Raw genomic sequence first — 25748 nt, 5'->3', positions numbered from 1 at the left:
CCCAAGAAGGTTAGGTTGGTTTTTGTGACTAGATATGATTCTAGAAGGGAGTGTTTGCCTTTATTTAATTTTTTAAAAAGATTTTTTTTTTAATTTATTTGAAATTCAGAGTTACACACAGAGAGAAGGAGAAGTAGAGGCAGAGAGAGAGAGAGGTCTTCCATCTACTAGTTCACTCCCCAATTGGCTGTAACAGCTGGAGCTGCGCCGATTTGAAGCCAGGAGCCTCTTCCGGGTCTCCCATGCAGGTGCAGGGGCCCAAAGACTTGGGCCATCTTCTACTGCTTTCCCAGGCCATAGCAGAGAGCTGGGTCGGAAGTGGAGCAGCCGGGACTTGAACCGGCACCCAGATAGAATGCCAGCACTGCAGGTGGTGGCTTTACCTGCTATGCCCCAGCACTGGCCCGGAGTGTTTGCCTTTTAAGAAGCTGTCTTGTGGAAATCTAGACTTTTAAGAATGAATCCAAGAGTGAGGGGCTATGGGCCAAGGGTAGGAAAGAAAGACTGTAGAATCCGTATTGTGGGTGGACAGAGGCTGTGGGTGGTACTTTCTTCTGAGAGATTCTGAGTCCAGAATGCAGCCACTTGTGCTGAAAAAAAGGCGACTCAACCAATCGCCCCCTGAAGGTTTCATTCTGCTGGATTCTGATAAACTCTGGGCTTACTGTGTCGACCATTTAATTTTTTAAGAAGACTAGGGAACAAGACAGGGAATGTTCTCTCTGGCTTTCCTTCTGACCCAACAAAGAAGCTCTGGCCAGGATGTAAAGTGACAGGAGCCAGGAGATACATCCCCCAAAGAAAGATACTTCAGGCATAGCCGTGTCCTCTGGAAACATTTCAAACAAGCAGAGAAAAGCAAGGAAGGCTGTCTCTTGTGACCCAGGACTGAACATGGCAAGGAGGCCTCCAAAGGGAGGGAGAGCTGAAATATTCTGAACTACTTAGATACTCCCAAATGGTTTCAGGCCACAGGAAAGGAGGAAGGCTCCCACGGAGATAAATACATGGGCTCACACAGAGGACTTTTCCTGGTTCCCCAGTGCTCGCTGCCAGCCCACCAGTGACTTCTCTGCAGGGCATAAAGGCGAGCACAGTGCAGTCCCTGAAGGGGATGTAGCCCCAGCACCTCGCGGTCAGGTTCAGAAGAGTGAGTCAACATGACTCAGATTTTCAGATAGCGCGGAAGTAAAGTGGAGTCCGAACGAGAAGCAAAACCATGCCGGAGGGGGCAGGGGCGGGGAGGGTTGAGAAAAGGTTTTGTGGGAAAGGTGGTGCTTGCTTCTCTGGAGAGTGGAAGAAACTCCTACAGTGCGTAGAAGTCAAGTGGGTGGGGCTCTGTGTGCAGGACCAGCTGGGATGAAGGCAGAGTGGCGTGATGGCGGGAGAGTGCAGAAGGTAGGGGTGCGGATGTGAGGTTTTGGAATAACGTTTGAGTAGTTCCAGCTACCATGCAGGTGAATGAAGTCTGTAGAGGACTGTGCTGAGAGCTTCACCTGCCTTATTTCAATCCATCGTCACAAAACCCTGCGAAGTTCACGCTGTAACGTGTGCTTATGTAACCACTCAGGAGCTGAATAGCATGTGGTAAAAGACAGATGAAGCCAAAGCTGGACACCAGGTGACTGTGAGTGTGACCATATTGTGGAGGGTTTTGCATGCCAGGCCTTGCAGTTTTTTTCTTGGTTCTGTAGGCATTGGAAACACGGAGCAAGGGAGAGGGCCTGGAGGTGGGTTGTGCTAGGGCAGCGCATGGTGGATGAAGTGGTGGGGGAGGAAATGTGTAGTCAGGTGCAAGACGTAATGAGGCTCTAAGTGCAGAGAAAAATAGAAAATAAGTTGGAGAGTGATGAGTTGGGTGTCAGAGCTGGAATCTACAGTTGTAGGGGTGTCTGGGGTTGGAAGTTTGGTTGGATTAGGAGAGGGTGGATCTGTTAGGGAAGTCAGCAGCAGGTGCTGGCATGAAGGAGTGATGAGCTTGCCCTTGGAGTTGCCAGTAGCCTGGTGTCCCAGCGAGAGATCCAGGGGCTTCCCTCCGCTCCATCCAGTCTGTGAAGGCCAGCTGCCTCCCTGTGGTCATGGGTGTGGGTGAAACGGCCAGGAGCTGAAGCCGCAGGAAGACACACATGAGGGACAAACCTTGGTGAAGCCCTCTGTACCTGGGGGAGAAAATGAGGAACCAGTAAATAACACCTTCAAGTTCAGAGGATATGAACACCCCCGTGTCCTTCGCTGTACTGCCCACAGCAGCCACGCTGTGGAAACCACCTGCATGGCCATCAGTGGATGGTTGCGTGAGGACAATACAGTGCACGCCTGCAAAGGCCTGGTGTCCAGCCTTCAAACCAGGTCATCCTGCAACAGGTGTCGCTGTGTGTGACCCTAAGGGCATGAGGCTGAGTTCTGTAAGCCTGTCCCAGGGGGACAAATACTGCATGGTCCACCTCCATGAGGAATCTCAAATAGATAAGCTCATAAAAGCAGAGAGGATAATGGTGGTGGCCAGGATCCAAGGGGAGGAGGCAATGGGGAGTACAGTCTCAGCTTTCCAAGATGAGTAACTTGTTGAGATCAATGTGCAGCATTGTGCCGCTAGCTAACAAATACAGGGCTGTGTGCTGAAACTGTAAAGTTCATGCTAGGTGTTCTGACCACAGGGAGAATTCTTATAAGTGGGAATACACACAGTTAAGAGGAACTAGAACGTCTGTGTCAGGCTCATAGCTGAGCGTGAACGCAAGCATGTCACGCAGGTGCGCTAGAAGCATTATCTCCAGAACTAGCATCAGCAATGAGCTGAGGCTTGCAAAAAGCGGTTACAAGCTGGAAAACCGCTTTGCACACATGTATCCAGAGCCAGATACCCAAATCAAAGAGAAGCTTCTGGCTGTGGAGACCTCTGTTTGCAAATGACCAGGAGTGAAAGGAAGGTTCTGAGCCCGGTGGTGGTCCCTCTTGCGCCTAAAGGCGGGACAGTGCCTGGCAAGCATTGAGGAAACCTAGAGAAGGGGGCTTAAGTCCCTGGCAGCACAGGGGTGGGAAACGCGCACCTGGCTTTGTTACCTGGGTCCTGGGGACCGAACTGCTTCAGAGTCCACGGAACCTCCCCTGGTAACTGTGCCAGGCAAAGGAGATGGATATTAGAAGCCTAAAAATGGGCAGATCCAGCAGGTTCATTAGAAAGAGGATGTTTTAAGCACTGGGAACCAATTATTCGCAAAATCCTGCTACCCAGGTCAGCCCCCGGTCCCAGAGCTTGTGATGAGAGTGGAATAAGTTCCTGAGGACAGTCTTCCAGGGGTCAGAGTCACAGCTCAGTACTGAGGAGTTCTGTCCGCCTACCGCGGTGTTCCTGGATGCATTATGACCAAACGAGCACAGCTCACACTTAGGATTCACTTGAGATAAGACGTGCTGAGTTATACGAGTTCCCTTTTGTGCATAGGTTCCTGGGTCATAAAAACGCTGCCGACGGTAGATCTTATTTCTTCAAGTTTGTTCCTGAGGACTGGGGGAGGGTCACCTCCCAGTGACCCTTTAGAGCCAGTTAGAGCCAGGATGGGACGATGAGTGAAGCCTGCCACACCGAGACTGATGGAGATGAAGCATGCTTGGTGAGAATGTGGTTCTGAAGCAGAGGACACAGCCTGATGAAGCCAGTCACTGCAACAGCAGATCCACTGGCCCAAAGGAAGTCTGGTCAGGGGTGGGGGGTGAGTGCCAGGCATCAGTGCTGTGACCTGGAGCAAGGGATCCTCAAGGCAGCCAAGCCCGAGGCCTCTCGGTAGCCTGCCAGTACCGCCATAAATGCAGGTGTATGTGCAGCAAGCTCCTCCCCAATTTTTTTTTTTTTAAGATTTTTATTTATTTATTTGACAGGTAGAGTTACAGAGAGAGAGAGAGAGATAGAGAGAGAAAGGTCTTCCTTCCATTGGTTCACTCTCCAAATGGCTGCAATGGCTGGAGCTGTGCCGATCTGAAGCCAGGAGCCAGGTGTTTTTTCCTGGTCTCCCATGTGGGTGCAGGGGCCCAAGCACTTGGGCCATCTTCTATTGCTATCCCAGGCCATCACAGAGAGCTGGACTGGAAGAGGAGCAACCGGGACTAGAACTGGTGTCCATATGCTTCCCAATTTTTTGAAAGATTTATTTATTTGAAAGTCATAGTGACAGAAAGGGAGAGACAGCTATTTCATCCACTGACTGATTCATTCCCCAGATGCCTGCAACAGCTGGGGCTGGGCTAGGCTAGGCCAGGCCGAGGCCGGGAGCCTGGAACTCCATCTGCGCCTCCCATGTGGTTGGCTAAGATTCAAGTATGTGAGCTGTCACCTGCTGACTCCCAGGAACATTAGCAGGAAAAGCTGCAGCAGAGTAGCCAGAACTCGAACCCGGCTGTCTGACGTGGGGTGTTGGCATCCCAAGAGCCAGCTTAACGAGCTGCACAACTCCCACCCCTCCCTGCTCATATTTACAAGAAGTCAAACTCTGGAAACACCTATTTGAGGTGTGCATCAGCGAACCTGTGCTGTGATCTCCTTGTGAACAAGGGTGAAAATCCATGGTCTGAGCTCACAGCTCTCCTGGTGAAAGCCAGGATTCATCCAGACGTCTGACAGAGTTTTCACATTCATCATTTGGAAATGTTCTTTCCTTCTTCCCCCATGCCTGCCTGCAAGTGCACTCTCCCAGGATTCCTGCCAGCTTCAAATTTCTCTGAATCTTCCTTTTCATTACCAAGTGCCTTGCTTGTTGCTTTCAGGCTCAGTTAATAATTTGTGTCTGTCTCTCTCTTATTTCTCTCTTGCTCTGAGCATGTCTGAGGCCATTGGAACCGTCAGGCTGAGGCTAAGAGTCTTAGGACTCTCCCAAGAAGGTGGAAGGCATCCCAGGGGTCCAAGCCAAGTAGAAAATTCCTGGTTCCAGGACAACCTGTGGACAACCCCACAGCAGATTGTCTTACTTTCTAAGAACAAAAAGGCGATTTGTTTAAGTATTATCTTATTTCACAAAACATTTGAAGTAGTTTCCAAGAATGCATGTACTACACAAGGCAGTAGTTGGTATTTGGGAGAATTGGAGCCTAGTGACAATAAGGGAAACCTGTGCATCCACAGCTGTGCCTCTTCTTCCACTGAAGCTTATCAGCAGGAGCCCCGAATCCGACCTTGTCTGTCCTGGACCCCGGACACGAAGGAGCAGAAGGAGAGGCTCTCCGGTACACATTCTCAGGTCTGAAAGCAGAGAACAAGGCAATCATTTAGGAGGGGCCCGGATGCTGGTACTGTGTGCATTGATGCCTTGGTGCTGTCTGAATCATTGTGACCGTGTTGAACAGCAGTTTAGGAACTCACCAGCACAGCCTCACAAGCAGCTGACATGGGGATGTTCACTACGGCATCATTTTTCTTTAAAGATTTATTCATTTATTTGAAAGTCAGAGTTACACAGAGAGAGGAGAGGCAGAGAGAGGTCTTCCATCCACTGGTTCACTTCCCAATTGGCCGCAACAGCTGGAGCTGCGCCAATCCGAAGCCAGGAGCTTCTTCCAGGTCTCCCATGTGGGTGCAGATGCCCAAGGACTTGGGCCATCGTCTACTGTTTTCCCAGGCCATAGCATAGAGCTGGATTGGAAGTGGGAGCAGCTGGGACTTGAACCAGCACCCATATGGGATGCCGGCACTGCAGGCAGCGGCTTTATCTGCTATACCACAGCACCGGCCCCACAGCATCACTTTTAATTGCAAGGAATCAGAAACAAACTATGTAAATTCAGGCATGTTGTACCATGGGCTAGTGCTACAGGGAGGAACTGGAATGCATGTATTTTTTAATAGTTCTGAGTGATAATAAGCCAGATACAGATAGAAAATGTATGGTCTGATACCATTTATTATACAACATTACAAAAAAGCAGTGTGTGTGTGTGTGTGTGTGTAAGGAGGGAGACCCACTTGTCTTGGGTGGTGGGCACTTGGATATCTGCACATACCGTCTGTCTTTTCCTGATTGCAAGTGTGAAGCAGCCTTGTGCTGCACAGGACAGTGACCTGTGGACCCTGCCGCTGCCTGACTTGCTGTGGCGACAGCCTCTGCTGAAGGCTTATAGACAGGTTAGCTCATGAGATCGCATCCCCAGCTCCCTCCGGGAGACCCTCAAATGATTCCCATTTAACAAACGCGAAACTGAGGCTTACAGAGGCTAAACGTTTGCCTAAAGCCACTGAGTAAGGCTGCTTTGAATCCGGGGCAGGTTGAATTCAGAGCTTAGAGTCTTAATGATGATGCTACTCTACAAAGTTTCCCAGTATTTTAAGATGGCTTGGTTATTTATTTATGATAACTTCTCTCATTGTAGGCCAAGAGCATAAACCCAGAGGCAGGAAAAACAGTTTAGAGATCAGCTCAACCAGTGGGTGGTCTGGCTTGAGCTAAGTGTTCTCATCATTTGACATTTGTAGACATTTAACAGTGACTCTTAACCCTGATTCCACAGCAGAATCACCTCTGGAAGTTTAGGAATACCAAAGCCTGTCCCTACCACAGATTCCAGTGTGGTAGATCTGGGCTGGAGCTTGACCAGCAACATTTTTTTTTTTTTTTAACAGTTCCCCTTGTAATTCCAGGGTGCAGTCAGAGTTGTGACTCATTGCTCAATAAAGTCTGGGCAATTCAGAAGTCAAGGTTATAGTATTTGGTGAGAGACTAAAGGACAGATATTACTTTGTATTGAGGATCAAGGTCAGATCTGTCTGTGTTGACTCTCAAGACCAGATTGCACTTATGTCTTGGGAAGTTCAGATGCCTAATCAGGCTAAGGGAGTGCACGGATCTCCCTCCACCCCCACGCCAGTGTGGATCGCTACAGGACTGGATGTGTCTCGCTGGCTCAGTCTGTTAGTTTTCTGGAAGGCTATTCAGGAAAGGTTGCTGTGGTGGTTGTGCATGGGAATGGGGACTGGAAACACAGTGTATGTGCCACGCCCACATACAGAGTCTCCAAGCAGCAGCAGAGAATCTTCTTCAGGAAGGAGCTCAGGGTCTACTCCATTCCCTTGACAAATGGATGCTACAGGCCTCCAGATTCCATGCCATTGATAAGTATGAACCTGTGTAAATGATGGTTCCGATACTTGTGATCAGAACCACCCGCGAAGCCTGTTAAAAACACATCTTTGGGGTGGGCGTTTGGCCCAGCTGTTAAGAGGTCTGTTCAGACACCCACATCCCCACAAGTGCCTGGATTTGCGTTCCTGTTCTGGCTGTTGATTCTATCTTCCCACTAATGCAGACCCTGGGAGGCAGTGGTGATGGCTCAAGGTTGGGTTCCTGATATCCACGTGGGAGACCTGGATTGCATTCTTAGCCACAGCCATTGCAGGCATTGGGGAAGTAAACCAGTAGATGGGAGATCTCTCTGTCCATTAAATAAATAAATATTAAATAATTAAAACAGAAAGCAGCTTACTGGGCTCCACACTCAGTTCCTGATTCTGTGGGTCTGTTGTGGGATCCTACTGCTGCTGGTCTGAGGACCACTCTTTGAAAAACACAAATGGAAAAGGGTTTGGCTTCCTACCCGCTACCACCTTACACCTGCACAGATACTCCTGGAAGGATGGGATCTGAGTAGAAAAGATTTGAAGACTGCTGGCTACATCACGTGATCTCAAACTGAAATGTGCACAAAAATCCTCCCGGGAATGCGTTCAACGATGTGTTCAACATTCAGGCTTGTCCCTAGATGTTCTGCTCCAGTTCATCTGAAGTGGAATAAAATATGCATTTCTAACAAGGATCTTGGAGACACTGAAGAAGGTGGATCTAGACACTTTGAGAAGCTGGTCATGGCAGTTACAATGATGGGGATTTGTGGTGGGTTGGGCAGTATGTACCCAGCAATGCTAATTAATGATCAAGTTCATGTCGGGCCTGTGGAGAAGACTTCGGCGCCCTTGGTTTTCTTCTCCAAATATGCCAAGAACACTTGGAGATTAAAAAATCTCTAAGGACAGAATCACAGGCCTGTGCAGTCGAGGGATGCCACAGCCAAGGACATCCGCCCCCAGAAATGTCCAGACAGGGGTCAGCATCAACACAACGATGTTTAGGAGCCATTGTCAAAGAACAGTCAAGTCCTGGATTTCAGTTCCAGGAGGCAAAGGAGCCTCGCTCAGGAGGAGCAAGCCCGGCTTCTCAGCAGCCCCTGTGACCTGACAGTCCCAGTGAGCCCAAGGACGCTCAATGCTGGAAGGAGACATGAGGGTCCCCAGCGCTAGGGCACGCTCAGTGTCAGCAGGTGCAGTGTGTTCAAGGCCGGGGAGGTGACTGCTGTCCTCTCTCCTGCCTGGGCACCATTGTGAGGGAAGCACAGACAGACACAGGTTGGCACAGTTGGACACCTGGGATCCTAAGGGCTCCAGGCTGATGCAAATGTGACTGGGGATGGGGGTCGGGGCAAGTGGGCGTGGCAGTGGCTCCAATGTGCATTATGGTGAAAAAATGGCGAATCTTGTTCTCTGCACTTACAGAGGGCAAATCTAGGGTCAGTGCTAGGAAATGAGAATGAGACAAATGTCAACTCTCAATAAGGAGAAGCTGTCGAATAGACCATTTCTGAATAAACAAAACCCGAAATGGAGTTTCATTCCCATTTCTGTCATGGGAAGTGGTCGAGCGATTAGGACCTGGCAATATTATGGAAGGAATTCTTGCTTCGAGTAAGAAGTTGGGCTCGAATTCGCTCTTGGATTCCGTGATTGTGGAATGACTGGGTTTTTGCGTTTTATGTTCTCTTACTCAACGGTGGCAACTAAATGGCTCAAGTGCCAACCCACCGTCGGGTGCCACCAGGAAGCTTCAACTCTGCATGTGGGTGCATTTCTGTTGAGGGGCTGGGCTCTGAGGAATCGCCGCCATCTTCCCTGAAGAAGTGGCTTGTGCAGGGCGTGGTTGGGGCAGGAGCCAGCTGTGGATATTGTCTTTGTGTGAGAGCAAACACCTCCGTCTTCAGGCCTCTTGACTTCTGTCTTCCTAGAAAGAGAAGTTACGACACGATGTGTTGTGTCAGGGGGTCATCCGCCCTTGGAGGTGTGGGCATGGAAGTTCTTCGGACCCCGAGCCTCAGTATCTGTCCTCCAGGGGTGGTCAGATTTGGTTCCCTTGGAGCAGACCAGGGGTCCAGATCGTCCAGGCAGATCATCCAAGGCTTCATGCAGAGAGAAGTCTGGGGCCACTCACCAGTGTCTGGGGCTGTCATGGCTACAATCTGCTTCCAGCAGCTCCTGCTCTCTTCACTCTCTGGTCTGGGGCACTTCATGCCAAATAACCAAAGCCCTACTTTTGATCATATAACACTTTTTAAATTCCAGAGGGTACCATTTTTGAAAAAGACATTTATTTTGAAAATATTAGGGAAAGATGAGAGAGAGAGAGAGGGAGAGAAAAGGAGAGACTGATTTTCCATCCTCTGATTCACTCTTCAGATGGCCTCAATGGCCAGTGCTGGGCCAGGCTGGAGCCAGAAGCCAGGAGCTTCTCCAAGTCTCCCACAAGGGTGGCAGGGGCCCAAACACTTGGGCCGTCTTCTGCTGCTTTGCCCAGACCATTAGCAGGGAGCTGAATTGGAAGTGGAGCAACCAGGACATGAAACGGTGCTCATATGGGATGCCAGCATGGCATGCAATGGTTCTACCTGCTACACCACAATGCCAGCCCCTAGGGTACCATTTTTTAAAAGATGCAGTTCTAGAATTGAAATAATTTGTCTTTTACCAAAGTCCAGAAATGGGTATCTCATTATACCGTGTGTGTGTGTGGTGTGTGTGTTAATTCAGGGCTTTGTGTGCTTATCTGTTACTGGGATGTTGCAGATAAACTGAACCATATGCCATCTGGTCTCCTTGAGAGCTGTTTCCAAGTATGGGAGCAAAGCCTGCTTCTGGTCTGAGAGCGCAGCTCCTGCGCCTAATGGATTAATCAGTAGCTGTGTTGCAGGCTCCCGTTTCCAATCTACTAAGTTAACATTCAGTTGCTATTTTCGGACAGCCAAGGGTGATGAATTATGTGGCTTTTATCTTTCTGGGTTTATGTTTTCTTCCAAAGTAAGCATGCTGCTTTCATAATGGAAAAATGGTCGGTTCACACTTAGTTAGGGATTTGGGGAAATAGTCATGTGTTGAAAAGACATAGTGTTATAGTTCTGTAGACTGCTTTTCTGGCTTTGGTTGAAAGAGGCATCTAGGTTCATCTCTGGTACTGCAGTGGCCACTCTGAGGGAGCCGGGAGAGGATGCGATGGGAACTAGTCTCTGTCGGGTGTCCACTCTCTTCAAGCCAGGTGCCCTGTCTTCCCCTTCTCGCACTTCATCCTCACAATGTCCTGAGAAGTGGCTATAATTATTCCCCTTTTAAAAAAAATTGTTTACTTATTTTGAACGGCAGAGTTACAGAAGGAAAGAGAGAGGCAGATAGAGAGATCCTCCATCCATTGGTTCACTCCCCAAATGACCGCAATGACCAGGGCTGGGCCAGGCTGAAGCCAGGAGCTTCAACCGGTCTCCCGTGTGGGTGGCAGGGGCTCATACGCTTGGGCCATCTTCTGCTGCTTTTCCCAGGTGCATTAGCAGGGAACTGGATCTGAAGTGGAACAGCTAAGATCCAGCACAGATATGGGATGCCAGCGACACAGGAAGCGGCTTTACCTGCTACACCACAATGCCAGCCCCTATTATTCCTCATTTTATACAGGAAAAAAAAAAAAAAAAAAAAAAAACACCTACAGATCAGATACATTTGTCAGCATGTATAGGATACATAGTGAGGTCTGACTCCTCCCAGGGCATCCTTGGGTGTCCATGTGTCCTTTGCATTATTCCCTCAAATTGCATCTTCTTTTAAATGAAATTTTCTAAGATAAATCTTAACACCAGCCTTGGCACGCCATCAGTTATTTATTCTTCCTGTTCTTCGTTGAAATCTCTTCTGTTACTGATGGAAGCCCCAGGACGGTGTTGGTTTGCACGTCTTACACCCATCTCACTTTTAACCCAAACGTTTTCACATGGGTGTGGCCATCCCCTTCTCAAAGGTGGGTGGCAGTGGGGAAAGAGGAGCCCGCTCCCGGGCACGAGCCAGGGCGTCTTTGCATTGGCCTCGGTACACTGGCCCTTCACTCCTCTTGGATGTTGTGGCCTCCACGACTTTGAGGAAGTAGAGTTCCAGGGCCTCCTCCACCTGCTGGTTTGTTGGCCTGAAGCAGGTACCCAACTGAATCCCACCACACATCCCCAACGTGTTGTGTCGTTAGATAGAATGCACCAAAGCCATAAAACCTATAGGGTCCCTCCCGCATGTTGACAAGGATTTGTGGGAGTGATTGGCTGAGGACAGCTCCCTGCAGGAGGACCAGACCCCAGGGACCAAGTTAGCACCCTGCGGGGGAGGCTGGTTCTGGATGGGAGTTAGGGGGGCGAGCTGTTTCCTTACTTGCAGTGTAGGAGAGGGAGATGACTGGATTTGTTCAAGCCAATGGGCCCGCTGAGTCAGCAGTTTTCCATGGGTGGGGGTCTCTGGGCAGGATGAGCACCCTGGGCACTTGTCAAGTGCACAGCTGGGTCAGCGGCCAACTCCCTGGCCCTGTGGCCATCAGGGGTTTGCAGTCAGTGTCGTGCTGCAGTCCAGTGACGCTGGCTGTTGGTGTAGACAGTACCCTTTCATCGAGTTCCCCTGTCTCGGGACTCCGGCCAAGGCCTCTTCCCTCTGGTGATTGGGCTGAGCCCTGCAGAGTCCCCTAGAGCGGGACAGTGGCTGCCACCTCTGATCAGAGGCCACCTGGGCACCTGGACCACCTCCCTGGTGCATTGCTGTGGCTTCCATTCTTTCTCTTCCTGTTATAGGCATAATCTTCTCCTGCCATTCGACGGCTTTGGCCATGTAAGCCACCCGTGGTGACTTCCACTGTATTTCTGTGGAGACGAGGCAGGGGTGTCCTGGGGAGGAGGAGTGTATTTCCCAGGCACCAGTCCCAGGCTCCGCCCCCGGAGGTGGGTGTGGGAGGGGCGTGGCGGTCCTCCCTGCTTCTCTGAAGGGAGCAGTGACCCGGGTTGGGGGCTGCTGGGGGTGGTGCTGGCAGGGGCCACGCAGCGAGCACAGGTCTGGCCCCGGTGGTGCTGCCCTCTGATGTGGAATCCGGCCCGGTTAAGCCACAGAGAGCACCTTTGAGTGGCAGGGCTGTGGTGTGTTTGACTTGACACCACTTCAGAATTCCCGGGTCTCATTTTATTATCCAGGTGTTGCCGCCTCCTTCACGTTTCACACAGGCATCTTGTCCTGCACTCTCGATTGTCAGCACATTGGTGTTTGAACAAATAAATCACATGCACACATGCACACACACATGCATGTACGCTCGCGTGCACACACAGCCCATTGTTGCTATTCCCAACCCACTGTGGATCCGTTGCCATAGCAACAGCTGTCCCCCACCCCATTTCATCATTTGGGGTTCCCATCAGGTTGTTTTTCTGTCCTTTCTCAAACACTGTTATTCAACACACTATTTTTTTTTTTTTTGACAGGCAGAGTGGACAGTGAGAGAGAGACAGAGAGAAAGGTCTTCCTTTTGCCGTTGGTTCACCCTCCAATGGCCGCCGCGGTAGCGCGCTGCGGCCGGCGCACCGCGCTGTTCCGATGGCAGGAGCCAGGTGCTTCTCCTGGTCTCCCATGGGGTGCAGGACCCAAGGACTTGGGCCATCCTCCACTGCACTCCCTAGCCACAGCAGAGAGCTGGCCTGGAAGAGGGGCAACCGGGACAGGATCGGTGCCCCGACCGGGACTAGAACCCGGTGTGCCGGCGCCGCAAGGCGGAGGATTAGCCTAGTGAGCCGCGGCGCCGGCTTTTATTCAACACACTATTAATACGCCTTTATAGCTTCTCTTGGCAGCCGTGAGCTAGATCACATTCGCTCTGACTTCAGGTACACGCCCCTAGAAGTAAAGCTAACTTTCCTTCACTTGTTTTCTTAGTCTTATTTATTGTAGGGTCTAATATAAATACAGAGATTCAGGGGGCTTATAGGAGGGTCACATGGGAATTGAGTTCTATTGCTACAGAGGCCTTAATTTTATTTTCAGAGATGTGGATAGTTCCCTTCGTTGTTTTGATTTTAGTTTATGGCTTTGGCATTCATTGAAGCATTAAGAGTTAGGGAAGACATAGGAGATTTTATTGGTTTGATAATTAACCAAAAGTTTGATGCCATATCTATCTTGCTGTTTCCTGGGCAGTTAAATAACATCCTTCCTAGTAAATTAGACCATGTGAACACCACTAGCTGGGTGGATTAGAGACGATTTTTATCATCGTTGTTAACATGCCTGGGAAAGTTGTGGAATTTACTTGGACTTAGTGTTCCTAATGAAGTCCTGGCCTTCTGAAACCCAAACCAAACCCAGGACTCACCCTTCACCCAGGGCTGTGAGTCAGACAGTGAATCCAGGGCCACGTTTTCCTCTCCGAAGACTGGGGAGCTTCCATCAGGACAAGAGTCCCAGAGAGGTGCAGAGCGGCCGGGGACAGCCCAGCTGGCTCCTGGCAGGGTTTCTGCCCTGGTCACCCCCCGCCCCACCCCAGGTCCTTTGCTGTCTTGCAGACTGGCATTGTGCTACAGAAAGGAACAGCGGTTAAGTCTTCAGAGTGGGCCTGGCCTGTTTTCCCTCCCATCTTCCCAGTCAGCTCCTCACTTAGGTCTCCAAGGTGGGCCAATCGCTGCTGTTACCAGATGCAACCACTAGGGGAGTGCTGGTTTACAGCACCGCAGCTGTGGGGCTGGGGTCGGGCCCTAAGGGGGCCCCTGGCAGCCGTGTGGTTGGCAAGCTTCCAGACTTCTCAGAGACTCACTTGTCTTCTTCATAAAATAGAGATAATACTTTCCTGTCAGACCGTGGATTAAATGAGACGCTTGGAGGAACCCTTTTTTTTTTTTTAATAAAATTTTTTTTTTTTTTTTGACAGGCAGAGTAGATAGTGAGAGAGAGAGACAGAGAGAAAGGTCTTCCTTTTTGCCATTGGTTCACCCTCCAATGGCTGCTGCGGCCGGCACATCATGCTGATCTGAAGCCAGGAGCCAGGTACTTCTCCTGGTCTCCCATGCGGGTGCAGGGCCCAAGGACTTGGGCCATCCTCCACTGCCTTCCCGGGCCATAGCAGAGAGCTGGCCTGGAAGAGGGGCAACTGGGATAGAATCCGGCGCCCCAACCAGGACTAGAACCCGGTATGCCGGCGCTGCAAGGCAGAGGATTAGCCTGTTAAGCCATGGCGCCGGCCTGGAGGAACCCTTAATATAGTGCTTGGCAATAAGTGGTATACACACAGTAGATGATTTTTGTTTTAATTACTAATATGCTGATAGATGATATGGGAAACTCTGCTCTCCCTGCAGTTTTGGCCATATTATATTATAGAGGTTTTGGAAGATGTTTTCAAGAGTCTTTGGGTGAACAAATCTTTTACTCTATTCCCCCAAAACCAGAAAGGAATTTTTTTAAATTGTGGTAAAGTACACATAACATGTTCACCCTTTAGAACACTTTAAGTGTATAGTTCAGTGATATTTAGTACTCCCTCACCACTGTCTACTTCCTTGACATTTTCATCACCCCAGAAGGAAACCTCGAAGCCATTCAGCACTCACACCCCATGCCTCCCTCCTCACAGCTCTTGGAGGCCACTAATTGGCCTCCCATCTCTAGCTAGTTCATCTAAATCACAACATGTAATATGTGGTCTTTTGTGTCTGGCCTCTCACTTAGCATACTGTTTTCAGGATTTTTCCACCCTGTGGTACATATCAGTACTTCATTCACTTTAATATCTGCATAATATTCCATTGTATGGCTGTATCATATTTAGTCTGTCCATTCATCAGTCAATGGACATTTGGGTTCTTTCCACATCTGGCTATTGCAGATAACATTGCTATGAATATTGGTCTACAAGTTTTTCTTTGCATGCAGGTTTTTGATTCTTTTGGCTAAATGAGCCTACCTAGCAGTGGTATTGGTGGATCGTATGATAGTGCTATGTTTACATTTTTTGGAATCTGCCAAACTTTTCCACAATGGCTGTTCTATTTTTTGTTCCCACCAGCAATGTCCGAAGGTTCTCATTTCTCTGTACCCTTTCTGACACTAGCTCTTTTCTTTCTTTATGGAAATCTTAGCTATCATAGTGCATGCAGAGAGGTATGGGTTTTTTTTTATAGTACTGATTGGTCTGTGTCTGGACTCAGATTTCCATAATAATGTTCATAAGTTGGTCAAATCACAAAGCAATGTGAGAAACTACGTACACAAATTTCCCAACAACACAAAGATGTGAAGCATTTCTTGCTTTACAGCCCCTTGTGTGGCTGCCTGTTGTGGCTCTGTGGTCTGTAGTGGGCTAAGTGTCATGGCTCTGCGGTCTGTAGTGGACTGCACATTGTGGCTCTGTGGTCTGTAGTGGGCTGCACCTCGTGGCTCTGTGATCTGTAGTGTAGATGAGAATTGTGGCTCTGTGATCTGTAGTGTGGATGAGAGTCGTGGCTCTGTGGTCTGTGGTGTGGGTTAGAGTCGTGGCTCTATGGTGTGTAGAGTGGATGAGAGTTGTGGCTCTGTGGTCTGTAGTGGGCTGTGTGTCATGGCTCTGCGGTCTGTAGTGGACTGCACCTCATGGCTCTGTGATCTGTAGTGGGCTGCACCTCGTGGCTCTGCAGTCTATAGTGGACTACACATTGTGGATCTGTGGTCTGTAGTGGGCTGCACCTCGTGGCTCTGTGATCTGTAGTGTAGATGAGAATCGTGGCTCTGTGATCTGTAGTGTGGATGAGAGTCATGGCTCTGTGATCTGTAGTGTGGATGAGTCGTGGCTCTGTGGTGTGTAGAGTGGATGAGAGTCGTGGCTCTGTGGTCTGTGGTGTGGGTTAGAGTCATAGCTCTGTGGTCTGTAGAGTGGATGAGAGTCGTGGCTCTGTGGTCTGCAGCGTGGATGAGAGTCGTGGCTCTGGTCTGTAGTGTGGATGAGAGTTGTGGCTCTGTGGTCTGTAGCGTGGATGAGAGTCGTGGCTCTGTGATGTGTAGTGTGGATGAGAGTTGTGGCTCTGTGGGGTGTAGAGTGGATGAAAGTTGTGGTTTTGTGGTCTCTAATGTGGATGAGAGTCGTGGCTCTGTGGTCTGTAGAGTGGATGAGTGCTTCACAGACGATTCACAGCTAATTACAGATGATGGCCACTGCCTCTGACCCTCTCTCTGTTTTTCTTTTGGTTGTAGGGCTTTCCAATGGGTTGTCCAGACTGCATTTTAACGATGTCGGGTAAGAGCTGAGCTACCTGCCTGTGTGGAACTTCTGCACCCTTGGCTCCACCTCTTCTGATGGCATTTTGATGGTGTTAAGGCCACGTGACCAGCCGCTCATGATGAATGAGGAGAAGAATCTTGGCGTGTCCCAGAAATTGGTCTCACCTTCAAGAAGCACCAGCAGCTGCTCCTCCAAGCAGGGGAGCCGACAGGTAACGGATAACTCATGCAGGTGTCGAGATGCAAATGTCTGAGTCTTTAAGAAGTTAAAATGTGTACATTCACGGAAGACTTCCTCCTTCCAGGCGAGGCGTTTCCAGCCACGTGTTAATTATGGAAAGCGAGTAAATTACAGGTGTTTTAATGCAGCTTGCATGTGTGACAGGTGGGAAGAGCTATTTTTGGCCCTTTGTGTTATTTCATTCAGCCTTTGCTTTTCAGTGTAGACGGTAATAGTCCCATTCTCATGGTCAACAGCGGATCCAGAGGCCAGAGCTAAACTTTGCTTTATACCCAGCTAACCCAAATAGAAAAGCAATCACGTTTCTAGTAATTATCGTATCCATCCCTCCCTCCCTTTCTTCACCAAGCCTTTCCTGACAGCCTGTGACCACCATTGCCCTGCTGGGCACCGTGTGTTTCCCCTGCTGTATTTCTCTGATGGATGTGGGAACCGAGTCAACAGAGAAATGGTCAAAAGGAATTAAGGAGGAGCAAGAAAATCGTGAAACAAAGGACTGAGTAATTAACTCCCCAGTAACTGTCAGTTAATGATAGGTTGTATCTCAGCTTCCTTTCTGGTAAATCTCTGTTGGCAGAATTTGCTGGTTTGAGATCAGTGGCAGTAAATCCACATGAATCATTATACTTCTTCCTCCTTCAGTTAGGTGGGGAGAGAGAGGGAGAGAGGGAGAGAGAGAGCGAAAACAAACACGCAAGCTATTCAGAAGCTGGGCTTACAACCCATGGGGTTTGGGAGCCGAGGTGGCACCTGCTGGCTCTGCTGGCCTGAGAACTTGCCCAGACTCCATGGTTCCAGATTTGGAAGCAACAGTTAAGCACCCTCCCCGCTCAGGCACACGCTCACATTCATGATGCAGCGTCACGGCTCTCTGCATTTGAACTTGTCTGACACCCATGAATCAGTGATCTTAGGCAAGGCTGACACCTGGGGTCCCTCCAAGATCCCGCCCGAGGGGTTGAGAAGGAGAGTTTTGTCTTCACTTCCTTCTGGGATCTTTAAAAAAAAATACTGAATTAGTCATTGAGCAATGCATCATGTCCCCTTGGAGTTCAGTTTTCAGAGAGGTACCTGCTTGCCTCTGTCACCTCTCCAAAGGGGTGCTTTTCTCCTTACGCTGACATTCCGGCCAGGGTTAGGGCGGAGCTGAGATTTCTCCCCCGCACCTGTCTCTCCTTGGCACCTGGTAGCATCTGTGACTCCATCCTCCAGCGATACACGGCGACACCTGACTCAGCCAAGGAGCAAGTACTGATGACACCAGAGGAACAGGAGCTGTTCGGGGCATTCTCACCTTAACACTACCAGAGCCTTTCCCGTGTGCTGGCTGAGATTAATTAGTTTGGTTTACACAGAGCTTTTTTTTCTTTGAGTTTCCGTCACAAAGGGTAGGAGGAGCGTGCTCGGTGCCTCCGCTTGTCTCCTGGCTTCCTACGCTTGCTCGGGTGTTCCTTCATCCACTGGTCACCTGTCTGTGTAGGAGCTGCCTCTTTCATATGCGTGTCATGTTTAGAAATGTAAACACCTGTTTTGTCTGCAACAGAGAAGGTGGAGCTTTTCATACACTTCTTTCACCTTCAGCCTGGGTTTAGTCATAAAGCCCGTGTTTAATTTCTAGGAGACATTTGCTTAGTCCACCTGCTCTCCCACCACTGTCAGAGAAAGCTGCTGTCTCCCATGGTGGCTGAGCTCTTCCACCTGGCGCTTCCACCTTGGCTGTCCCGGGCCATTCTACCTTCACAAACCATCCCAAGATTGCCCTCAGTCTGTCAGTGCACATGGACCTCAGAAGCCCTTGCCTTACGGTGCTCGGGGGACACAGCCATCCCCAGTGGTCTCCTGGTTGCTGAGTTTAGGGGGGTGCCACTGTGTTTCCAGCCAGTCACTGGGAAGTGCTAGGTCACCCTCTCATACCTTGACAGGCATCAGCAGGGGCACACTCCCGCAGGAACGCAGTGCAGCCTGTGCCATGCTGTGTGGACTTGGAGCTCCAGAACCGTGAGCCAACATAAATCACTGGAAACTTCACCATGTACGTAGTGAGAAGTTTGAGGAGGGCTGGCACTGTGGCACAGGAGTCCTGACTGCTCCACTTCCGGTCCAGCTCCCTGCTAATGCACCTGGGAAACAGTGGAGGATGGCCCAAGTCCTTGGGCCCCTGCACCCAAGTGGGAGACCCAGAAGAAGCTCCTGGCTCCTGGCTTCAGCCTGGCCCAGCCTCGGCCATTGCAGCCATTTGGGGAGTGACCCAGCAGATAGAAGATCTCTCTCTGTCTCTCTGTCTCTCTCTCTGTCTCTGTAACTCTTTCAAACAAATAAATAGATCTTTTTTTTTTTTTTTTTTTTTTTTTTTTTTTTTTAAAGAAATCTGAGGAACGTTAGAACAGAAACAGTCTGTGCAGCTCGTTCTCCAAGCCAGCTTCAGATCGCTCTGTTCTGTTCCTTTCCCCTGGAGCAGACATGTCCGTGTTGATTTGTCGGCCATCTTTTCAGTGCTAATTGTTCTCGTGTGCTTTGGGAATATGCTTCGGAGCCTCCTCTTGAGTTGTTCCCTCGTGTTCTCCCCATGCACCCACCGTGGCCCATCAAGGGGTTGTCCCTTACTTCCTACCTATGTGGATGCTGGCCAGAGTCACGTCTCTGCAGCCAGAGTCTTCGGTCCCTGGTGGTGATGGGATATCCAAGATCTGCCACCGGGCCACACCCAGCAGGACCCCAGGCCTGCGTGAGAGGCTGTGTCTCTTCCTCCCCAGGCAGGCACGTTTTAAAGCCCCCTCCTAATGCACTGCAGGGGTCTCCCCCCCCACATTCCCTGATGCCCAGCAGTCAGCCCGGCTCCAGCCTCACAGAAGCAGGCTAACGGACGCCCATGTCTATAGTATACTTTCATTTTCATTTTGTTTCTCATCTTTTTTTTTTTTTGGTGAAAGATTCCCCCCCCTAGTTTTATTGACATATAAAAGTCACAAATAAATTATATGTATTTATAATTATGATATTTTGCTAATTTGGTGTTTGATACCTTGTGTAATAATCACCACAATTAAACTAATTAACGTGTCCATCACCTTACCTGGCTATCTTTTTGAGTGTGTGTGGTGAGACCATGTAAGATCCCCTGGTACAGCAATGTTCAAGGGCAATTGTGCCTTGGTTAGGAGATTGGTTCCAGGACCCTCCATGGATGCCAAAATCCACACTATTCACGTTCCTTAAATAGCAAGGTGTGGGATTTTTACATAACACGTGCACGTCCCCTGTAGATTACTTACAATACGTTAGACAGTGTAAATGCTAAGCAAATAGCTGTTATATTTTATCAGTGTTTAGCAAATAATAACAAAAAAAATTCTATACATGGACAGTACAGATGGGTTTTTTTTCCCCAAACTGTTTTTATTCTGTGGTTGGTCCACTCCATGGATGTGGAACCACTGGACACCGAGGCCTGACTGCATCCGACGCGGTCTTGTGGGCTGCAGTCCCCACCTGTGGGTTAGCTCTCCTGCCCGACTGGAACTTCGTGTTCCTGGGCCAGTTTCTCCCCGTTTCCCTGCCCTTCAGCCTGGTAACCGTCATTCTGCTCTTTGCCTCTGCATGTCCAGCCTTTGCAGACCCCACATGTAAGTGAGATCCTGCAGAATTGGTCTTTGTGGGCCAGGCTTATTTCACTTGGCATGATATCCTCTGGGGTCATCCATGTTTTCACAAATGACAGGATTTCCTTTTTCAAGGCTGAGTAGTATTCCTGCATGTGGATATGTACGTGTGTGTGCATATCACATTCTGTTTAGAATATTTAATCTTGGTTTTGTTTTATACAGACACAGAAGAACTCTTATTTTTATTTTAATTTTTTGATAGGCAGAGTTAGATAGTGAGAGAGAGACAGAGAGAAAGGTCTTCCTTCCATTGGTTCACCCCGCAAATGGCTGCTACTGCTGGTGCATTGCGGCTGGCACGCTGCACCAATCCAAAGCCAGGAGCCAGGTGCTTCCTCCTGGTTTCCCATGCCCAAGGACCTGGGCCATCCTCCACTGCCTTCCCTGGCCACAGCAGAGAGCTGGACTGGAAGAGGAGCAACCGGGACAGAACCCGGTGCCCAATCGGGACTAGAACCCGGGGTGCCTGCGCTGTAGGCAGAGGATCAGCCAAGTGAGCCACAGCGCTGGCCGAAGAACCCTTATTTGTGACTGTATATTTCTGCTGGATTTGGAGTGGGAGTGAGGGTGGGGAAGGGGCACTAAATGCCTAAACCTGCAACACCATCTTGCCTGGAAAGATTGGGTCTTCCAAAGTCATGGTGACATTGCCAGGTGACATTGGGAGTCTCTGTAGTCCCACACCAACTTTCTCCAAGTTCCTTGAACTGGTTTGGTGCTTACCCTTGTTTCATGAACTGAACTTGAACTTGTTCTTCCTATCCCAGAGCTACTCATATAGAATACCTAGGGCCTGTGCATTTTTGTGTGGATGCACCCCTCTCCGTGTGTATTCATAGAGCTTGCTTTCTTGGAGGACAAAATGAGAAGCAAATGAAATAGTGGGTAGGGTGCAGCCAAGATAGCACAGTCCGTAAGTGTGGGTTGGATTAGTGAATGGACCAGCGTGCATGGATCTGTTAGAGGGAAAGATTATTATTCAGAGTTCTGCAGATAACATTAAGTGGGTTGGCGTATGTCTAAGTGGAGGGAGGGATGTTATTTAAAAGCCTATAAAATATGACTAATTTTAATTTCCTCTTTTTCTCACTGCCCCATTACACTTTCTTCCTGGAACTTTCAAAATAACACATCTCAGAGCCAGTGGAGCTAGAAAAAGCTGAACGACTATGTTTTGTCTTTATTGAAAGAGTCTTTTAGCCCCAAGTCTGATTTATTCCGCCACTTTCTAGAGAGAACCAATTGCTGCAAAGCCTGGGCAGGGAGATGTGAAGCTGAGGACAGGGTAGGTACACAGACCATCACGAGGAAAAAGGCAAAGTTGGGGTTGGAAGGAGAGCACAGCCTGCAGTCTTTTTTTTTTTTTTTTTTAAGATTTATTTATTTATTTGAAAGGCACAGTTAGAGAGAGAGAGAGAGAGAGAGAGGTCTTTCATCCACTGGTTCACTCCCCAGATGGCTGCAGTGGCCGGAGCTGTGCCGATCCGAAACCAGGAGCCAGCTGCCTCTTCCAAATCTCCCATGCAGGTGCAGGAGCCCAAGGACTTGGGCCATCCTCTACTGCTTTTCCAGGCCATAGCAGAGAGCTGGATCGGAAATGGAGCAGCTGGGACTTGAACTGGTGCCCATGTGGGATGCCAGCACTGCAGGCGGCAGCTTTACCCGCTGTGCCACAGCGCCAGCCCCCAGCCTACATTCTATTATGTGTCATTAGTGTTTGGCATGAGTCAGAAATCAGAAAGTGAATCCTGCCAAAAGGATTGACAGGTGTTTTGCTCACCATTGCAGGGAATCTGAGATGGAATTTAGAACTAGGTAAGTTTCCACGCAGTTGTATTTCTCACTCTCATCACCCTGCTGTCCCCGGGCTAAGCAAAGGCAGTGTCTGTTCTCTCCTAGGGTCACCTGAAGAGAGCTTATTTGAGCAGGTGATTAGATGCTGTTGTACCCCAGAGAGCCCAGCCTGGCTGGACCTGGTGCCAGAAGCCATGGAGGGGGAGAATTTGCTGAGAGGGAAAAGTGAATCAAAGCTGTAATGTGCAGGTGTTTGTAATTTGCTTAATCCTATTTCTTTCAATTCATCATGTTTTTAATGTTTTTTTACATTTTGTTTATTTGAAAGGCAAAGTGGCAGAGAGATGGGGGAGGGGGATGACAGAAATGTCTTCCATCTGCTGGGTCACCCCCCCCCCCCCCCCCACACACACACATAATACCCGCAATAGCCAGAGCTGGGCCAGGAGCCAGAAACTTCATCCTGGTCTCCCACGTGCATGGCCGAGACCCAAGGAATTGGGAAAATTCTGCTGCCCTCTTAGGCATATTACCAGGAAGCTGGATCAGGAGCAGAAGCACTGTGGCATAGTGGGTAAAGCTGCCACCTGCAGTGCTGGCATCCCATATGGGCGCCGGTTCGAGTCCCGGCTGCTCCTCTTCCAATCCAGCTCTCTGCTATGGCCTGGGAAAGCAGTAGAGGATGGCCCAAGTCCTTGGGCCCCTGCACCCATGTGAGAGATGTGGAGGAAGCTTTGGATTGGCCCAGCTCTGGCTGTTGCAGCGAATTGGAGAGTGATCCATCGGGTGGAAGATCTTTCTTTCTCTCTGCCTCTGCCTCTTTGTAAGTCTGCCTTTCAAATAAATAAATGAATCTAAAAAAAAAGCAGAGGAGCTGGAATTCAAACTGACCCTGGTTTGGGATGTGGATGTTTCAAGCAGCAGCTTACTCTGCTGTACCCTATTACCCACCCTGTTGTACCTTTTTTTGTTTTTTTTAAGATTTATTTATTTATTTATTTGAAAGGTGGAGTTGTAGAGGCAGAGAGAGACAGAGAGAAAGAAGTCTTCCAGCTGCTGGTTCACTCCCTAAGTGGCCACAACGGCCAGAGCTGGGATGATCCAAAGCCAGGAGCTGGAGTTCCTCCACATCTCCCACATGGTGCAGGGCCCCATGGACTTGGGCCATCCTCTACTGCTTTCCCAAGCCATAGCAGAGAGCTGGATCAGAAGTGGAGCAGCCAGGACTCGAACCGGTGCCCAAATGGGATGCCAGCACTTCAGACGGTGGCTTTACCCACTACGCCACAGCACTGGCCCCAGGCGGTGTCTCTAACCAGCTGCACCACAGCGCCTACCCCCGAGTCGTGTCTTTACAGACACTTGTGAGTATGGGCTGAGCCAGCATCGTAAGATCAAAGGGGAGGGACTCAGAACATCATGGTTGTGTCACATTGTTGTATGATGGTGTTTTCTGTTGCTATAACAGAAAACCCGAGTCTGGGTAAAGAAAATCTTAGCCCTTGACATTGAGGCTGGGAGTGCGAGAGCATGGGGCTGGCACCTGCTCTGCTGACGGTGAGAGAGCCCCGTGCTGCTTCAGCTCATGGTGGGGGCGGATGGGAAGGAGGCACAGGCAGAGGAGTAGCACGAGGAGCAGCCTCACTCTTGCAGGGACTCATCCTGACCCATGCCAGTGAGAATAACTCCTGCACGGAAGGCTTCATCCCTCTTGGCCCCCTCATCACTCCTTCAAAGTCCCCTCTCCATGGCCAGCGCTGCAGCTCAATAGGCTAACCCTCCACCTGCGGCACTGGCACCCTGGGTTCTAGTCCTGGTTGGGGCGCCAGATTCTGTCCTTGTTGCTCCTCTTCCAGTCCAGCTCTCTGCTGTGGCCCGAGAAGGCAGTGGAGGATGGCCCAGGTCCTTGGGCCCTGCACCCGCATGGGAGACCCGGGGGAGTTACCTGGCTCCTGGCTTCTGATCGGTGCAGCGCGCCAGCTGTGGCGGCCATTTGGGGGGTGATGGAAGGAAGACCTCTCTCTCTCTCTCTCTCTCTCTCTCTAACTCTGCCTGTAAAAAAAAAAAAAAAGAAGAAGAAGAAGAAGTCCCCTCTCCCACCACCGCCGCAGTGGCAATGGAAATGTTCCAGTAGGCGTTTCAGAGGGGACAAGCCGTATTCAAACCAGCAGCTGTCACAGGAGATGAGAGGCAGCGAGCATCAGCTCTGGAGCCAGACAGCCTGGGTTTCAATCTCAGACTTCGTATCCCACCCTTGGGCTTTAGGCAGGTGATGTCTTACGATGTTGTGTGAATTGCTTGCCTAGCTGCTTGTAGGAAGTGCTCTGTGTTTGATAAATGAACCGCTCACCTCCCACGAGCAGTGGCTCACCTCCTCACACAGTGCCACAAGTGACTGTTTGCCTATGCCATCCGTTCAGCTGCGTGTGTTTAGGGGGCTGGGAGCACAAGGCAGAGGTGGACCCCTGGCTTCTGTCTAGGCTGCTCCCCGAGGAGGCATCAGCCAGGGACCCCGGGAGTTAAAACCATCACATTGTGTCTCTATAGCTCCTAATATCCTGTGGCACTGTCCTTTGGAGTCTTGAAACAAGCCCGTGAGGTCTGTGTTATCTGCTACACCGCAGAAAGAAAAGATCACCTGGAGATTTTCCCCAGCTCGCTGAGAGGGGCCAGGTCACTGTCTGTTTGGAGAGTCCTCAGACGTTAGTTCATGCTCTGGGTGCCTTGTGTCCAAATGAGTGTGAAACAAGCCTCCATCGGCCAGCAAACACCTCTGAGTTCAAGGTCAAGAGCACACGGATGGTTGAGGCCACTCAGGGGAGGCTGTTTGCCTGCAGCTGATTTTTTTCTAGTGGAGCCAACAGAGAAAAATAATTAGCAATACATTTCTGTCTTATTTATCTGGAGTCCCGGAGGTCTCCTTATAGCCGACCTTTTGGCTGTGCGCTGGTTGTGATGGTACATCCCGAAGGCAGGAAGAGTGGAGGAAGAGGACTCGATTCCCAGTATTTTTCTCGTCTGAGGAAGTTGGAGGGAGGCAGGGAGGAAAACAAAAAGGAAGAAAGGGAGATTTGATGTTGGAAGAGTCAGCTAAAGAGGCACATTCCGGATGTCAGGGCTTCTCGGGTCCAAGCAAGGGAGGAAGGTGTGGTATGGAAAGAGGTTGAAGAGGGCGGCTTTGTCCTCCTCCATGGCTGCAGGTGACAGGGAGGCTGCGTCTCACGTGCAGAAGCTGAACTCACAGGCGCTGGAAGTCACTGAACCAGCTGCTCTGCAGCTGCGGCCCAAGAAGCAGAGCAGACACGTCAGGGTGCACCTGAGAAAGCCCACCTGGATGAAAGCTAGCGAGGGGCCTTAAGCAAACGAGGTATTTTTTTATGGTGGGCGGTGGCCCCTGTGCAGGACCCAGGGAGACTGTACCCTGACCCAGAGGCTTTGGTTGACAGTGTGACTTCACTGTTGTGCAGTTGCTGGAATGTTCTGGAGACGCTCTGGAGGCCCAGATGAACTGAACTCAGAGCCTGTTTCCTGGAGGGGAGAAAGTCTACTTCCATCGCTTGCTGAAGTTCAGGTACCGAAGGCTCAGGCAGGACAGTGTGAGAGTAGAATAGAGGTGAACAGGAGGCTTCCCTGGAATGAGTTGATACCCCTGTAGGATCCGTCACCCCTGGCCCACCGTTGGGTCCAGCTGTGGGTCTTCTGCACCTGCACACAAGCC

The 25748-nt window shown here is 50.0% G+C and overlaps 1 protein-coding gene across 5 annotated transcripts in view; it reads left to right on the top strand.

Moving 5' to 3' along the window:
* Positions 1–25748, top strand: part of OSBPL3 (oxysterol binding protein like 3) — a 205149-nt gene that overhangs the window by 81876 nt on the left and 97525 nt on the right. For all 5 annotated transcript variants that reach the window (XM_062178455.1, XM_062178453.1, XM_062178454.1 and 2 more), the window contains exon 3: positions 16307–16545. In XM_062178455.1, coding sequence (XP_062034439.1) covers positions 16420–16545 — 126 coding nt within the window. In that variant the 5' untranslated portion in view covers positions 16307–16419. The remainder of the gene's footprint in view (positions 1–16306; positions 16546–25748) is intronic.

Source organism: Lepus europaeus, chromosome 20, assembly GCF_033115175.1.
Source record: "Lepus europaeus isolate LE1 chromosome 20, mLepTim1.pri, whole genome shotgun sequence".
Lineage (NCBI taxonomy): Eukaryota > Metazoa > Chordata > Mammalia > Lagomorpha > Leporidae > Lepus > Lepus europaeus.
This window is presented reverse-complemented; position numbering and strand designations above follow the sequence as displayed.